At 47.0% G+C, this 17,387-nt stretch overlaps 2 protein-coding genes across 2 annotated transcripts in view; one reads left to right on the plus strand and one right to left on the minus strand.

Moving 5' to 3' along the window:
* Window positions 1-6,193, minus strand: part of SAMD4B (sterile alpha motif domain containing 4B) — a 26,855-nt gene extending 20,662 nt beyond the window's left edge. Inside the window, exon 1 of the mRNA XM_048500029.1 lies at window positions 6,060-6,193. The gene's annotated coding sequence lies outside the window, so the exon portion shown is untranslated. The remainder of the gene's footprint in view (window positions 1-6,059) is intronic.
* LOC125435569 lies at window positions 1,164-16,808 on the plus strand. Its single transcript, XM_048501762.1, has 7 exons — window positions 1,164-1,228; window positions 5,969-6,176; window positions 6,645-6,838; window positions 9,621-9,856; window positions 11,807-11,878; window positions 11,973-12,536; window positions 16,631-16,808. The coding sequence occupies exons 1-6, from the start codon at window positions 1,164-1,166 to the stop codon at window positions 12,068-12,070; spliced, it is 873 nt and encodes a 290-aa protein (XP_048357719.1). The 3' UTR covers window positions 12,071-12,536; window positions 16,631-16,808.
* Window positions 16,809-17,387: the final 579 nt, after the last annotated feature.

The following is a 17,387-nucleotide window of genomic DNA, read 5'->3' on the forward strand; positions in this document are numbered from 1 at the left end:
CATGTTCCCCAAAGAAAACAGTGAGGAGCAGTCCAGAGCAACATCTGCAACCAGGCAGCTGGCTCTAATTATATCTTAGAAGGAACGAATGAACTGCCTTCTTGAGCCATGTGTGTTTGCAGGAAGGCTAGACAAGCTCTATTCCACAGGTGGGGATCAACAACACACAACAGTACAAACCAGCCACAGTACTTGTGGCTGGGAGAAAAAGCAACAGTGGAGATTAGGAACACATAGATGCTCTTAAGAACCTCAGAAGAGCCCTGCGGGATCAGACCAGTGAGGGTCCATTCAGTCCAGAATCCTGCCTCAAATGGTGGCCTCCTTCTGAGGGCCAACAGTGGGGCATAGAGGCCGAGGCTTTCAGAAGAACAGAAGACCATCGAGTCTAGCATCCTGTATCACACTGCCGCCAACAACTGCGCATAGAGGCCAAAGCCTTCCCCTGATGTTGCCTTCTGATACCAGGATTCAGAGGTTGACTGTGTCTGAATATTCACCCTTATGGCCCTCATTCCACTAGACAAGTATAGGAAAGTCCCAGTTAAATGAGGACCCTAAAATGTTAGTGTCTGCCCTCACCTCCATTCCTGTGAGAGGGGGGGGGGGAGAACACTCTTTGCAAAGGAACAGTTATTTTAATCCGTGTGAGCTGTACACAAACAGGAGAGCCTAATCTTTTCTTTTCTTGGAGGCATTTGCGTCTACTTTTTCTAAAGAAGAAAATTTTTGACGAAGTCAAAATTCTACAATGTTCCCCACACATGTTCCCTCCCACCACGTGGAATGCAACCCTAGAAACCATCATTATCCAACAGAGAACGAGGCAGAAATAAAATACACCCATCTGATTGACTAACAATGCTGATGCTCATGTGAATGCAGATGTGATCCAAGGAATGCTGCCGCCCGCACAACGATCCTTTGCCAGAGATGCTTGAAGAAACCAAGTCATGAAGATGAGAGTGTTTAACAAGGCATGCCAGCTAACAGACAGTGATTGCACAAGCCTACACCAAAAAAAAAAAAAAGGGAAAAAAAGGGGGGGGGGAAGCCAGATTCTCACCATACCTGCACACCCCTAGTTTGCCACATAACCTCTACCTGAGTAAGTGCAACACATCCCTCATAACAATATGCCTTGGTTGCTCCAGTGGATTAAAATGGGTCCTTTTGCAGACATCTCTGCCATCAGCAAGATCTTGAAACTGGATCCAGAGAACAGACAGTAGGAGTCAGGCCAAAACAGCGGGGCACTGGGGAAACATGGCACCTGCTCAATGTCTCTGTGGGGGCAGACACAGCGACTGAGGCACCTGACTTCTGTGTGCAGGTTATTCCTCAGTGGCGGTATTGCAAAGTTCCTCTCTAATAAGGCGGGACTTTTATTCGTATCTAGGTTGCTATGTCCTAATACAGCTTTAGTTATCATCCACACAGAACACGGTTTGGCATTTTTCACGACATGACAGCAACAAATGACTCCTTCCGAGTTGTCTGATCTGCTTTAGTTTCCCCAAAGTTCGAGGCAGACCACTTTGACTGACAGAACACTCATGTCAGACTGTCAATCCTGTTATTTATGCCCTGACATATCTAGCCAACGTGATATTAAACACAGGCCCAGAAGAGTCACCAGGACTGTTCTACAAATGAGGCAGGGCCGTTCCACCACACAGCTGCCAACCTACATCAAGGACTCACTTAGCAAAAGTGGTCTGTATTATCCAGACAAGCAATTTTCATGTTGAGGAGCATGCCATGAACAACGTTGAAAGGCTCCTGTGAGTCCTCATTACCTAACTGCACAGGAGTATGCCCAGTGCAGCTCTGGAGGCAAGGCAAGAGCCCCAGTCACCTTCTGATGTGGAGTCAGTATTTATGAACCGTGTCTGCACCAGATGTGACTGAATGCACCAATTATTCCCAGCACAGAGACAGACAGAGACAGAGATATACCCTTGGAGGAGAACTTGCCAGGAAGTTTACAGGATGGATTCCTCTCAGAGACTGCAGTTCTTAGCCTTCTCCCTAATTGACTTTTACAGTGTGCACAAACAAGAACAAAGGGTGTGCTTCCAACATTTTCTTGGGGAAGGGGACAGAGACTCTGAACCTTGGCTATCAGAAGTTTAGGAAATGCTGGCCCAGTAATTTAGTTGTGCTCTTTGTGACATTAGCACAAGGACTGATTACTTCAGATGCTCATGCAGAACAGTATGAGACACAGACATCCCCTTGCAAAGAGCATCAACATGTGTTTGGGGGAAAAGGAAAAATACACCAATGGAACATATATTTTTAAAAATTGTGTGCTGGGCATCGATTTGCATTCATACACAAGAAGTCACTTTAAACAGAATTAGGATTTTGGTCCATCAAGGTCTTTTTTTGTCAAAGGCTTTCACGGCTGGAATCACTAGGGTGTTGTGGGTTTTCCAGGTTGTATGGTCGTGTTCCAGTAGCATTTTTTTCTGGTGTTTCACCTGCATCTGTGGCTGGCATCTTCAGAGGATGCCAGTCACAGATGCAGGTGAAACATCAGGAGAAAATGCTACTGGAACACGGCCATACAACCTGGAAAACCCACAACACCCTAAAGTCAGTATTGTCTACAGTATTGTCTACCAGCAAAAGCTCTCCAGAGTCTCGGGCTGCGGTCTTTCACATCACCTATGGCCCAGTCCTTTGAACTGGAGCTGCTAGGGAGTGCCAAGCAGAGGCTATCCCATTGAGCCCCATGGGGCGGAACAAAATGGCTCTCAGCTAAAGGAAGCAACCCTCATTCTCATATCCTCATCTAGGAAGATAACCCAAGAATTCGGCTAGCACTCAGAGATTCTCTATTTGCAGCATAACAGAACCATCCTAGGTGCCTGCTGATAAAATCACCTTCATAAGGCATCAGAACTAGGCAAATGACAAAAAGGAAGTCACATGCAGAAAAGAATATAGAACATGTAGCTGGATGAGAATATGAAGTTCAGCATGCACAGCCTGGTCACAACTCACCCGACACAGGGAGCAGGTGTCCTGTAAACTACACAGCCCTGCACCTCATAGACCATATTCTCTTGTCCCAAAAGAGCAGGAAAGAAAAGTCACACATGCAATACACTGGACCTGCTGCATGTGAGACTTAGCTCCCCACTTCACTTCCATTTATTCAGTTCCTCTGGCAGAAGTGGTGTGCCCATCCTCACACTTGGCTGCTCCTTACAACACAAAATTACAGCTGTGGCAATCTGATGCGGAAGGCCTATAAAACAAAGGCAAACAACCATCCCCCCAGAACCTTACTGGTCAGGTCGGACACAAGATGATAAGAGAAGACCAGCAGACCTGAACCTAAGAACTGAAACACAAGCAACACATTCCAAGTTTGGTAGGATATAAATTGTTAGCAATTATGCACACTGTTACATTTCAGAAAGACACAAACAAAAAAGAACAGACTCTAAGTCAAGTCTTTACAGCACAAAGGTATGAAATAGAAAAAAACAAAGATGGGTCTTTCCAGCAAGGACATGAGGGAGATTCAATAAAATATTGTGACCCAAGTAGGGAGGCTTTAGATCATAGTGTTCAAGACAGAAAGCAGTCCCAGCTCTCTCCTCCTGTATGGGCAGTGCACTTAAGTCTAGAATGACCAACCTGGACCAATAACACTGCCACTCCACATCCCTCCAGCTGCAAGTGATAGGCAAAGCATGATGTTGTTTCTAAGAGGGCCATGTTTAAAAGCCAACACCAAGTTTAAACACCAAGCTGGTGGAGGGATTGGTGAAGGGAGCGCAACATCCTTGAATACCAATGTCAAATTTCTAAGTGCTTGGGACTTTTCCAGGCTTAGAGGTGCCACAAATGCAGTCCAAACAGAGGAGTTCAAAATTTGAATAATAGGTTAGTTGTTACCTTAGCTCTCCATGGAACAAGCAACATGAACACAACATGCTGTCCTAGACTCAGAGCTATTAATAGGGATTTCTGAACACACTTTTGGAAAAAGCTTTCCAAAAGTAACAGGAATCCATTTACTAGGAAAGTGGGCATTGTAATAGAATCCTTAGTTGAACAGCAAGTAAGGGTGCCACAATGAAGACTGTAGAGGGAGGAAAAACCAACCCAGAAGTGTTGTGGGACGCATGGCCACACAGGAGAAGACCACAGGTGCCAGCTTTGGGGGTGGAAAGAGGATCTCTGTAAATACAGAAAGTACTTAAAACAGGACTGAGCTAAAGATCTCTGCCTGTTTAAATAATTGAGGTAATAGTATCCTAAACAGACTAACAAGAAGACATATACGTAGGTTCTTGATTGGGCGTGGGGAGGGGGAGGAGAAGCAGAGAGAAAAGCACAGGTTAACACCTAACCATGGCAATGAAACAGCTGGCAGTCAGAGACCTTTTAATTCTAGAGAGGTGGAGGGCTATAGCCCAATACCAGACCCAAAATAAAATAGGGGTTGGGCTACAACATTCCAAGTGACAGAAGTCTCTCACCCATCCTAAACTCAGAGATGAAGGCGCAACTCGTAGTTTACATAGTTCTCCCTTCTTCCATTCTATCAACACAACAATCTTGGGAAGTGGGTCAGGCTGAGAGAGAGTAACTGGCCAACAATCACGAAGTAAAGTTAGTGACTGAACAGAAATTTTAACCCTAGTCATCGTCCAATATAACACCTCCACTAGTTATAATTATTGCTGTTCTGGTCGTCGACCGTAAATAAAACTACTGTTACTGTCACACTCGTTATAAGACTACCACAGGAGAAGGATGTCCAAGAAGAAGATTATGACAATATTAGTACCACCAATAGGTGCCGCTGGTTAATGAACAGAAGACAAAGTCTAGAGAGGACTAAAATTTGGGGGAAGGAAAATAATCTGGAGGCAAAAGGAATGTGGCTGAATGGGGGTTTGTGCATGCGAATGGGTCAAAAGAATCAGGATCCTGCTCAAAATAAAGAAAGCACCAGCATTTGAGCATTTAAACCCTCTTGTTGGCATCAAGAAAAAAAAAGTTAGTTAGGCAGTAACAGGAACAGGTTAGGGAGTAAACAAAACAGGCAACAGGCAACCAATGTTGTTAATAATAACAGCTAATAATTTATAGCAACAGGACAGGTCTTGGTGGGAGGAAGAAAAGAGTGATGTGGGGGTGGGGGAGAAGAGAGAACAGGGGGCACTTGTGGCCAAAGCACCTCACTGGTAAGTAGCCCATGTGTGGGGGGGCAGGTGGAGAAAGGCAGAAACAGCGTTTTCCACAACATGCTGTGCTTGGCTCACTGTCCCTCAGGTGAGGGGTGGGATGTGAAAATAGTTCAGAGAATTTAAGAGGCTACAGGAATATCTGGGAATTTGGAACATCTGTGCCCACACTACATTCCAATCCCCGGGGGGGGGGGGGGCACGCATATGTCAGTAGGCTGGATGGGATGCGACTGAGGAAACCCAGGGTTACTACACAGAGACGAGGAATGGCAAACCACACTGAACATCTCTTGCCTTGAAATTTCTACTGGGGTCATCTTCAATCAGCTGCAACTTGACAGCCCTTCCCATCAACACCCTGCTGTTCCCTCCGCCCTAAAGTTCCTGGAATCTGCTTTCCCCCAACGCAGCCTATCTACAGCTCAAGAGGGACGTGGTGCTGCTGGCTCTTGGCTAGAGAGAAAGGAGGGGGGAGGGGGGGCACAGAGCTGAGGAGCCCCAACTCTGCCTTATTGGCGGGAGGGGGGGCGAGAAAAGAGGACAGAAGAATAAGGAAAGCAGATGAAGGGTGGGAAGAATCTGAACTCCTGGCTGGGGGGGCTGAAATAAGCCTGAGGTGGGGGAAGGGCGGGGCACAGCCCCTCCCCACTGGGAAACACATTCACGTCAGGGTGGGGAGGGGTGGGGTGGGGGAGTGAATGCCTGGCCCCCGCCCCAGCCTCCCCCCGAGGGGCGTGGCCTCCTTCCCCTAGAAGACCTCCAGGATGGGGGAAGGGAGGGGGACGGAGGGCAGGAGGTCCAGGCCTCTCCCCGCTCCGAGCCCAGCCTCGGCCTCGCACTCACCGCGCCCGCGGCCCACTCCAGCCCGGCCAGGAGACGGGGGAGCCAGAGACAGACCCTCACAGCTTCAGCCACCACACACTCCTGAAGGCGGCGCGCGACGTCACAACGCGCAGTGACGCAAGCGCGCGCCTTAACTACGCACGCGCGCAGGCCTGTCCTCTCAGCGCCGGACCCTTCCCTCCTTTTCCATTGGCCGGGCGGGGTCGAGACGAGCACGACTGGCGGCTCCCCACGGCCAATGAGAAGTCTCCGTCTCTCGGGGGGAGGGGGTGAGGGAGATAATTGAACACCGCCTTCCTTCAATCCCGCCTCTCTCTTTTCCCCTCCTCCCACGGATTCGTTGCCGCATCCGCCAATAGGGTGACTGTGGGGGTGGAGTGACGGGAGGGTTGGGGAGAGGGTGGCGAAGCGCCTCCCTCCAACCGCCAATCAGCTGATCGGAGGCCAAAGGTTTGGTAGGGAGGAGCAGAAGGAGGAGGTGGCGCCTCGAGGGCGGAGTTCAAAGACCCACACGCCCCTCCCCGTTCTTCTTTTCCCGCCCAAATTGCCCCTTCAGCCGAGTGCGTTACTTGACCCTCAGTTTAGCCAGGAGGAGTCGCGCGCGGCCGGCCTTCTCTTTGCGCTAAATCTGAGCGTCGCGCTGGATCCGAGGGCCGCGAGGCCACGCCCACAAGCACGCTCGCAGGCGTTCACACGGACACGCGTTCTGTGAAGCGCTTTCGCGACTCTGAGGCGCGCGTCATTTACAGCACCCTCGGGTTCCTCAGGAAAAGCGCGCGGTGCGTTGGCTTTCTTCACCCCCAGTTATTTTTTTAATCAAAACATTTGGAAGTTTTATTTTGTGTAACTTCAAAAGGGGGAGGGGTTGAATTGTGGCTATTTTACAAAGCGTGGAGGGGTTTTGTCAGCTTCTTTGCTATTCTGATGTGTAAATTCATTTACATAAACTGGGTCCCATCAGGAAAGGCGAATTTTAACAGTGACATGAAATACAAAAATAAAATTGCATTCACAGAGATTTATTTATTAATGACATTTTTAAACCGCCCTCCCCGAAGGACTCAGGGTGTACGTATATATACACACACGAACATACATACCCCGTTTCCCCGAATATAAGACATCCCCTGAAAATAAGACGTAGTAGAGGTTTTGCTGAAGTGCGAAATATAAGGCATCCCCCGAAAGTAAGACGTAGCAAAGTTTTTGTTTGGAAGCATGCCCGACGAACAGAACACAGAAAAATAAGACATCCCCTGAAAATAAGACAGAGCGCATCTTGGGGAGCAAAAAATAATATAAGACACTGTCTTATTTTCAGGGAAACACGGTACATACATACATACATACGTATACACACATATATAAAATCAACATGAAATGTAGACTTGATTAAGTTCACCTGCTGTTCTCACAGCTTTTCAACCACCTTGAGAGGTGTCGTTTCTTTTGTATTTTATATTTAATTTATATTCCTCCCTCCCCTGAAAGGCTCAGAGTGGTGTACAATAAGAATAACAATACCAGCAGTCATAACATCAACTTCAGTCAATCAACAATATCAAATAAGCATAACATTATGAATAGCAAGACATCAGAAAAAAACAAATAATATAAGCAGCCATTAGCAATAATCATAACATTGCACATTATAAAAAAAAATCATAAGCCTACTATCACAAAATGGAAAACTTCAATAAACATAGTCTTCAGTTTATTGACCAACCCGGGAATGTTTTAAACTCAGAACTGCTATTTATTCTCTTTTTACAGAGCAGGGAATGGAGGCCGAGGGAGTTCGGCTTTCTTAAGGCCTCCCTTCCCCTCAAACAGTAAGTCTGTGACTAAAAAAAGGTTTCTGGCCCTCTGTGAAATTATTCCACAACATTAAATGTGATGTAATATTGTTTCCCTTGCAGGATTTGAATGGAGAACATCCCTTTTTATTCCTAGTTCACAAATGGAGAAACTGGGGCAGAGTAAGATAGGTTGCTCACTTGGCCATTTTTTAAATGCCTCAACTTTCAGGTTATGGCTGGCGGAGTTGTTGGGCAAGGCGCCTTTCTTTCAGCCTCAGAAATCTGCAACTATAGGTTAACCCACACTTGGAAACGATTTTCATCTGCTAACATACACTTTGCAACCTGACTTTCCTCCTCCTCAGACTCTCTGCTGGGCCATCTGAACCCTTTTGCCCAACTGGACTGTACTACATGTGGCACAGGGGCCACACATTGCATGCTCATCTGGCCACGCAAAAGTAAGGCGTCTTCTCGGGCACTGTTATCGTGACCAGAACAGCAATCTAAATGGGAACGTTTGGGCAGAAATGTCTGGCATGGCAGAGTCTGGTTACACTTCCTGCAATATTTTGTGCCTTCATGGCTGTGACTACTTCTTTATTTTTATGTGCTGATTATCAAGATGATATGCAAATTTGAAAGTTCTGCAAACAACTAAGATAAAGTAGTCGCAATATAATAATATATGAGGCTTTTAAAAACTCCCTCGTATTAAAGAAAAAAGGACTGGTCTTGATATTTTAATATTTCTATAAAATAATCCATTCTCTTTCCTCCTTTAGCTGGAATATAGTTTATTATTTTACCCTGAACCGTTACGCTCCACCAGTTGGATAACATTTCTATCAAAATGGGGACTCCATCAGCTATTCACATCAGCTATTCACATGTGAAATAAAAATATGATCCTCTTTAAATTTTTCTTTTCAAGTAGGGCAGAAGATGTAGTTTCAAATCTATTGGAAGCTGGGTTTTTTATTATGTGGTGACAGTTAATCATAAAATATCTGTATCCAAAACGCCTTCAATTCTTAAATTGAAATCACATTTGTATTGCTAAGCACAAGGAGGTTGGATGTAATTGAAAATTAGCCTTCCTGTGTAGCTATTAATAGATTCAGAAATCTGATAGAAATGCATTGGATAGATGCCCTAATAAAATAAATGTGTGTTGGGGGAGGGGGGAGGCAATTTGGAACTCCTCATCCTCAATTCTCCTCCCTGGGATCTTGCTAAATTGTGAGTAGGACCATTTCTTCTGCCTTCTTCTTTTCTTTTAGTAGACTGGATTAAGGTTGCCAGTTGCAGATGGGGAAGTACCTTGAGACGTTAGAGTTGGACCATGAGAAGGGTGAAGTTGTGGGAAGGGTCAGAATTTAAATGGGGTACAGCACTATGGAGTCTACCCTACAAAATAGCCATTTTCCTCTTGTGATCTCTGTTCCCTGGAGGTCAGTTGTAATCCCAGGAAATCTCCAGCCATGAGCTGCAGGATGGCTCCCCAAGGTCATCTAATGTGTTCCATGCTCCCTGGAACACTGAGCTGATGTTTCTGGCTTTTTGTTCATTTAGAAATTCTCATTTTTTCTTTGTAGCAGCATCATCTGTGGGTGGTTTTATGGCACAAACCACCTTGTTTAATCTGAAGTATAATGAGATTTGATAATTGTTAGAAAGGTCTGGAGGAAGTGACCATTGCATGAATCACCGTGGCCAAATCTGAGTGAGAGAGATATGTACTGTTTTGCTTCCTTTTCAGAAAGACGGAGAAGACATTCAAAAGAAAGCAGGAGCTAAAAAAGTGGAGGGCTGAGCTGGTCAAGAAGCGAGCTAATCTCTTGAAAGAGAAGGACATAATAGAAGAAAGCTTAGAGGAAATTGAACGGGAAAAAAATAAATGTCTGCTTGAATTGGGAAACATCCATTTCAAAATTAAGGCAATTGAAAGAGAGGAATTAAGATCATTGGAGCAAATGGAGCCTTTCCACACTGCAGGTTTGTTCTAGAACAATTATTTGAGACTGTTCCGTTTTCTGCAAGTTTTCCACACTCTCTAGCTCTGTGTCACAGATCAGTTTGGTTCACTTTCCGGTTTGTCCCATATCTGACCGTTTACCTCACGTTTTCCCTGCTCCTGGATGTATGTACAACTTTTTCAAAAAACATGGTTTTACTCCGGATGTGCCTGGCTAGTGTGTAAAACCTGGCAACTGCTCCACTTTTAAGATGCCCGCCTCAGCAGTGACGCAATTTATCCCAGCCAATCAGAAGCCACTAGTAAAATGGCAATGCGCTTGCAGATTTTTAGGTTTCGATATCCTCTCACTCGCCTTTTACTGCTCCTTGCGGTCGGTCACGCTTCCTATTACCTCTGTGTAGCAAGACCATGAGGTCTCGAGAACTTGTTGGATCGGCAGGAGGGGAATGCAGCTTACTCTCATACCGTTTAATCGGTACAACGGTAGCTTCGGCCGGTAATTCCTGATGGAGGGGGCGAGCAGTTCATGCAGAAGTTCCAGCAAAGCGTGGCAGGTAGGTGTGTAGCGTGGCAGACTGGCGACACAAAGGACCTCATTGGGATATGGGAAGAGGAGGAAGTGCAGCGTTCACTAAAGAAGCCACTACAGAAACATCGATGTGTTTGAAAAGGTGGCTGCTGAAATGTGCCTCCCTCCAACAGAAATGCTGTGGAGTGCTGCGCCAAGGCAAAAGCACTGAAACGGGGTGGGGGGGTGGGGGAGGGGGTTTCCTCTGGCCTCAGAGCAGTTTCAGGATCTGAGGTAGGAGGTGCTCAAACAGAGGTGTAACTTGGGAAAATGGAGCCCAGGGCAAAACCTGAGTTTTCCGGGGGCCCCCCCGCCCATATGGGCGACTGCCCCCCTCCCACAACTAAGAATGATTTTTGCACCAGGTCGTCTCAAAGTCACCATCACATTACAGAACATGCCCCAGCTCACAAATCTGAACACACCCAGGGCTTCCCAGTTTAAACAACATTGAAAGTGATGCTGGTTTTTTGTTTTTTTTTTTGGGGGGGGGGGTCCAGCCCAAAACAGCATCACTTTCAATGTTGTTTAAACTAGGGAGTCCAGATTCTCCTTTTAAATCCAATTTACAGGGAGAATCTCAGCTCCCTAGATTAAACATTATTGAAACTGATGCTGTTTCAGGGTGGAGTGGGGTACTCCTGACTGAAATAGCATTACTTTTAATGTTGTTTAGACTAGGGAGCACAGATTCTCCTTTTAAATCTCCCTTACAGGAAGAATCCATCCTGAAACAGCATCACTTTCAATGTTGTTTAGAGAGCCCGAATTCTCCTGTTAAATCCACCTTAAAGGGAGAATCTGGGCTCCCTAGTTCTACTTCTGCGCCATCCAATGTGAGCCAACCTGGGGGGAGAGGAGCAAGAGAGGGGGCATGCCACTTCTGCCTTTGCAACAAGTCATGTCATGCATTTGTTTATGTTAAGGGAGGGGTGTGGGGTGTGCCTTCTGGATTTCAGCCATGCAGTGTCAGGAACCTTTCCCAGCAAGGTCAGGGTGGGATGCCCCGCCCCATTTGCAGCCCACTGGCAGCCCACCCCCCACCAATGTGGGGGGGTGTTAGATGACAATTCTTCTTTTCTTTCACGAAAACCTCTGTTATACAACATTTGGTGCAAGGAGAGGAGGTGGGGAATGTCCTTCTGCCTTCGTCTCATCCCCCTCATGAGCCCTGTGGTGTGAGGATGGGGGGAGCTTTCCCCCCCTTTGCACCATTCATTATCAGGCAGCCTGCAGTGCAGGGAGAGGGTGCGGACCTGAAACTGGCTTCTTTTTAATACATCACTAATCAGCCAGCAACTGGGGTGTGTGTGTGTGTGTGTGTGTGTGTGTGGTTGCATTGCACACAGTTGGGGGCCCTTTTTTCCCTGTGCTGATGGAGCCACTGCTTCCCTTTCAGCAGCGTCGACTACGGAGCTGAACACGTCCCTGGATGAAGATGCAACACAGATCTCGATGACACAGATGCGCAGTGAGTTCCTAAAACGCCATGACTAACGGGCACATTGCTGAGCTGTTGCTGAAAAAATATTTGTTGTAAGGATCCTCTTCTCCTGTCTTCGCAGCTACAGGTTCTGATGGTGATGCTGACATGCATGAGGTGCAAAGCCTGCCTTCCGGTGGCAGTCAAAGCAGCACTGAAGTTCTCCTGCACAGAATCTGATAGTCAACACTCACATGCCAGGCAGCTCCCCTCTGGACAGCCTGCAGGCCGTGCTCAGGGTGCAATCTCTGCCTCTTTCACCATCATGGGGCAGGGCGGGGAATCTTGAGTAGTGGGGGGGGGCGGGGGGGCAATGAATCCTAGTGGAAAGATCAGAGGGAGTGTGCTTGGCCCTAAGCGGCATCGGAAAACAAGGAACATCGTGGATATCTTGTTGCTTTCAGCACACCGTTACAAGTGTTTGTTTTTTTGTTTCCGTGCCTGTTTATGCACTCCTGCGCTGTTGCGTGGTTAGAACTGTTCAGGTATTTGGGCCACGTTAGGTCTGCTGTTGCAAATGTTAATAAAGTTCTGGTTTGTTATCTATTCCTAGTATGTGTGAGGGAGCAGCCTTCCCAAGAACGGCTACTGAGTCCACATCCCAAAGGTCCTCGTCCTGAAACTCCTCTTTGGAATCCCCACTCCTGTAAGCAGCCTCTGAAGGGTGTTGAGGCATGGGTTCGGAGGTGCCCGTGGAAATGCTTCCGTAATCCCAGGGCACTAACTCAAAGCACACACACCACCACCCACTGACACGAAATACACATTCCTCTTCAACATTTGCTAATACTTTATCTTGGTAAAATAACAACAGCATGGAAACAGCAAACATTGCAAACTGTTATAAAAATACAGCAAACTGTATGCTACCAAACAGGAATCCGTGCTGTGGCACACATTGAACTGTAAACTGGGTGAAATTCAAGGTTGGCCCTCTGCTGCAGCCCTCCTCCTTTCTCGTGCCCTTTTTCAGGGCCAGCCTCCTCTTTCTCAGCCACTCCTCGATCACCTCGACGCGATGTTCCAGAGCAGTGTCTGCAGTAAGACAGTGTTGAAAATCTGCTTACTTAATGCGGAGTGGCCCCATGTGCAGCAGTTGTCAAGCTTGCATGACACCCCCGGCTGCAGCAACTGACCTTTGCTGCATGATACCTCCCTGTGAGTCGTGACTCTCTGCAGGACTGTCCAAATGGCCCACTCTCGCAGTAATGGCAGACCAAAAGAAAGGGATGAGGGACGTAGGCAGGTCCAAGGTGTAACTAGGGAAAATGAACCCTGGAGTTAAATAAGGTTTTTGTGCCCCCGGCCCTGGGCAGCCTCCCTCCCCAACCATGACCAAACAACTTTTATTGCACCAGGTCATCTCAAACTCACCATCACAGCGTAGATGCCCCAACACAAAAATCTGAACACACCCAGGACTCCCTAGGTTGAACAACATTGAAAGTGATGCTATTTTTGGAAGGAGGGGAATCAACCCTGAAAAAGCATTACTTTTACTGTAGCTTACACTGGAGAGCTCAGATTCTCCTTTTAAATCCACCATAAAGGTAGACGCTTTTCTCCAGGTTTACACAACATTGACAGTGATGCTGTTGCAGGGTAGGTTGCCTTGGCTGGAATTTTTGAACAGCACATTGGTACCTTTTTGCCTCACGGAACCTGTGTGAGGGAAATGGTGTTGCACGGGGGAGGGGGTAATGTGCTGCTTGAACATCCAGACCAGGGGTAGGGAACCTGCAGTTCGAGAGCCGCATGCGGCTCTTCTGCCCTTGCACTGTGGCTCCACGAGCCGAGCCGCTGGCCCCATCCTTGCCCGCCCTGCAGGCAGCAGGGCGGGCGCATCCATGCGCTTCTCAGAATGAGCAGAGTAAAAGGTAAAAAAACCCTCAATATATATAGTGTTATCTTTATTTTAAATGTCAAAAATTATTTGCGGCTCCAAGTGTTTTCTTTTCCCGTGGAAAACGGGTCCAAATGGCTCTTTGAGTGTTAAAGGTTCCCTACCCCTGATCCAGACCCTTTGCTGCTGCTTGGCCACCCTTTCCCATACATTCCAAATGCTTGCGCACAGTAGAAGTCTGGCTAGCGGGAGACACTCAAGTGATGTGCTTGTGGAAGTGCACCAAGCCAACACATGGAAAAGGAACAGAGAGGGGGGAACGCATTGCAAATGAAGCATGCATAAAGTTTAATTGGCGATAGATACAACAGTCGACATGGGGTATTTAAAAACAGTTGGGATAGAAAGGGAACTGTATGGTGAGTGCTATTGTCGTGTTTCATGAGACAAGTACAGGTAAGTTGCAAGGGCGTGTCTTATAGCCTTGCCCACAGCAAGGTTAGCCTCATCACCCCCCCCCTCCGCTGCAGAACTATGGGATGCTGCTCCTCCATCTGAGTAAGGAGGGCCCCCGCCCTGCTTTCACTTTCCGGCGCATCATGTCCATCCACTTGACATATGTTATGAAGCACCACGCAGACCGCCACAAGAGCGTTGAGGTTTTTGGTCCGTATAGGCAGCTTAGCAGTAAGGCATCGGCATCTGGACTTCAGACGACCAAAGGCCTGCTCAACCACGGACCTGGCCTTGCACAGTCTCCAATTGAAGTAGCCCTCTAAAGCATGGTGCGCTGGAACATATGGCTTAACGAGCCACCTACACAAGGGAAAGGCACCATCCGCAATACCAAGTGGCGGAATGGACACTCCCTCCACTGTCAGGGTGGGATTCACAGGGAAGAAGGCATGCGTGAAGTGGGATCCACGGAATATGTGCGCATCATGGCTCCTGCCCAAGTGACCAATGTCCACTTCAAAGAAACGGCCATTGTCGTCACATACGGCCATTAGGACGATGGAGTGGTTCCTTTTCTTGCTCAGATATTCACCTGGTGCGTCCGATGGATTCTGTATTTCAATGTGGCACCCGTCTATCGCGCCAACACACTGTGGGAACCCGAGGTTAGCAAATCCTCGCACTACCTGCATAGATAGAAAAAAATTGGAATGGTGAGAGCTGGACCACGAGGTGGAACACAAAAGTCATCATGGCCCTGCATGCAAGGCAGGGCAGTCCTTTCCTCCCCTGGGTTACCAGAAGGTGCAGGGTGCTGGGTTGGTCAGGCTGGCATAGTTACTGGGTCCTAACGCCCTTCCCCCATCTAGGCCCTGATCTAGTTGGCCCATACTAGAAGAAGAGGAAGAGTTTGGATTTATACCCCACCTTTCCGTCCTGTAAGAAGACTCTAGGTGGCTTACAAGGTCCTTTCCCTTCCTCTCCCCACAACAAACACCCAGTGAGGTAGGTGGGGCTCAGAGAGTTCAGAGAAAATGGTGAGTAGTCCAAGGTCACCCAGCAGGAATGTGGGAGTGTGGGAAAACATCTGGCTCACCAGATAAGCCTCTGCCATTCAGGTGGAGGAGTGGGGAATCAAACCCAGTTCTCCAGCGTAGAATCCGGCTGCTCTTAATGCACTACAGCACATTTTATTTAATGCCCCCCCCCAACTCATTGGCGCACTTTTGCAGCTGGCAGAGTTTTTCATTCCTGCAAAATGTCAGGCATATCAGATGGCCAAGAAGCAGCAGGATAATTAGCAGCAACTCTGCCTCATCCAGCCCCAGAGGCATGGTCGGCTGTGAAAATTGCTTTTAAAGCTCAGTACGGCAAGCCGGCAGGAGCAAAGCAGGAAACAGCTGTGGCTCTTTATTAAGAAATGCTGAGCTTGGGAAACCTCACGGGGAATCGTCCCAGCGAGACGAGAGCACAAGCGCACGATAGCAAATTGGAAGGCGGGGTTCCGATATCTCATCACAACCATGCGTTCAAAAAGTGCCTGCCCCTCCAGGGCACGACGGCCAATCAGGACATCGAGGACAATTGCATTTTGCGGTAGAGTGGAAATGTCGGCTTTCTGGAATCAGATGCAGGACCAGATACCTTCCATAGAATGTGGGTCAAGTGTGTAAGAAAAAATCTGTGACAAAAAGGTTCGGATGCTGCTCCACATAGCATCAATCCACATCTGCTGTACATTTTTTGCCAAAGCAAAATTAAGATATTTTGTTTATGCCTAATAAGGGTTATTATTATTATTATTATTATTATTATTATTATTATTATTATTATTATTAGAGGCAATGGAACAAAGGATGAAGAAGAAAAATGAAATAAGGTTAGTTTTCCTATTCTTATTAGAATAAGATATAAATATTATTAACATATTAGATGATGAAACTGATGTAATGAAATTTCAATAGTACTTTCTGGTCTGACATGGGGAAGGAGGGAGAAGGGACTACGTCGCCTGGCCCTTCCTGCAGCAGCCCCCAGTGGGCTTCCGTATCGATAATGATAGGGGCTGGGGAACCTGCGTGGAAAATAAATTGTACAGGCAAGCGAGGAGACAGAAGTTGGAAGAAGTGCATTCCCTGTCTCTTTACTGGTAATGCTACTGCTAATGCTAAATGCCGCTGCTGCTGTGAAAGGCAGAGAGAGTCACTTATACCAATTGCACTTCCTCACTGCAGTCACCTGTGTTGTGTGATGTTTTGTCAGTGTATGTCCCCCAGCTGTCATTATGCTTTGGGCTAAAAGGGGGCTATAGGGGAAGGCAAGCAGCTATCCTCTTGCGGCTGATTGCTGGAAGTGTGTCAGCCCATAACCTTCTTACTGTGCTATTTTAACCATTTTGCTTCCAAGTTGCTCATTTATAACACTACATTTTTGTTTCAAAGAGGCGTGGGTGCTGGCTGCAACACACAGGAAATAGTAGATCGACTGAGGCATCTCGAAGCAGAAATTGAAGACCTGGAACGAAAAGAAAAGGAGCTGGACCAGCAGACATTGTGGTTACAGCAAAGCTTTATAAATGTTAAAGAAGTCCCCACAAATAAAAGAATCCTTTATGTGTAATTCTTTCAAATGGCATTATGGCAACAAATTTTTAGTGAAACTGAACATGTAGAAGGAACCTGGATTACTTGAGATAATGTGATGGGTAGTTTCTTAACTGATAGCTGTATATTTTTTGTCAGCATCTCCTAGAAGCTTTTAGGACTGGACTGACAATTGGGAGTAAATATTAAGGACAGAGCTTCCAATGGAGTATGAAGAGTTTGCTGCCCTCTACTGTGAAGAGTTTGGATTTATATCCCCCCTTTCTCTCCTGTAGGAGACTCAAAGGGGCTGACAATCTCCTTTCCCTTCCCCCCTCACAACAAACACCCTGTGAGGTGGGTGGGGCTGAGAGAGCTCTGGAAAGCTGTGACTAGCCCAAGGTAACCCAGCTGGCATGTGTGGGAGTGCGCAGGCTAATCTGAATTCCCCAGATAAGCCTCCACAACTCAAGTGGCAGAGCTGGGAATCAAACCCAGGAAAATATACCATAAGTTACAGTGAAAGCAAAGCTCACTGACTGATCATTATTCTCCTAAGTGGTCTCCATCACAACCAGATGAAATAATTCTGTTTGTTCCCAATAATGGAAAAAGA

This window comes from Sphaerodactylus townsendi, linkage group LG06 (genome assembly GCF_021028975.2).
Source record: "Sphaerodactylus townsendi isolate TG3544 linkage group LG06, MPM_Stown_v2.3, whole genome shotgun sequence".
Lineage (NCBI taxonomy): Eukaryota > Metazoa > Chordata > Lepidosauria > Squamata > Sphaerodactylidae > Sphaerodactylus > Sphaerodactylus townsendi.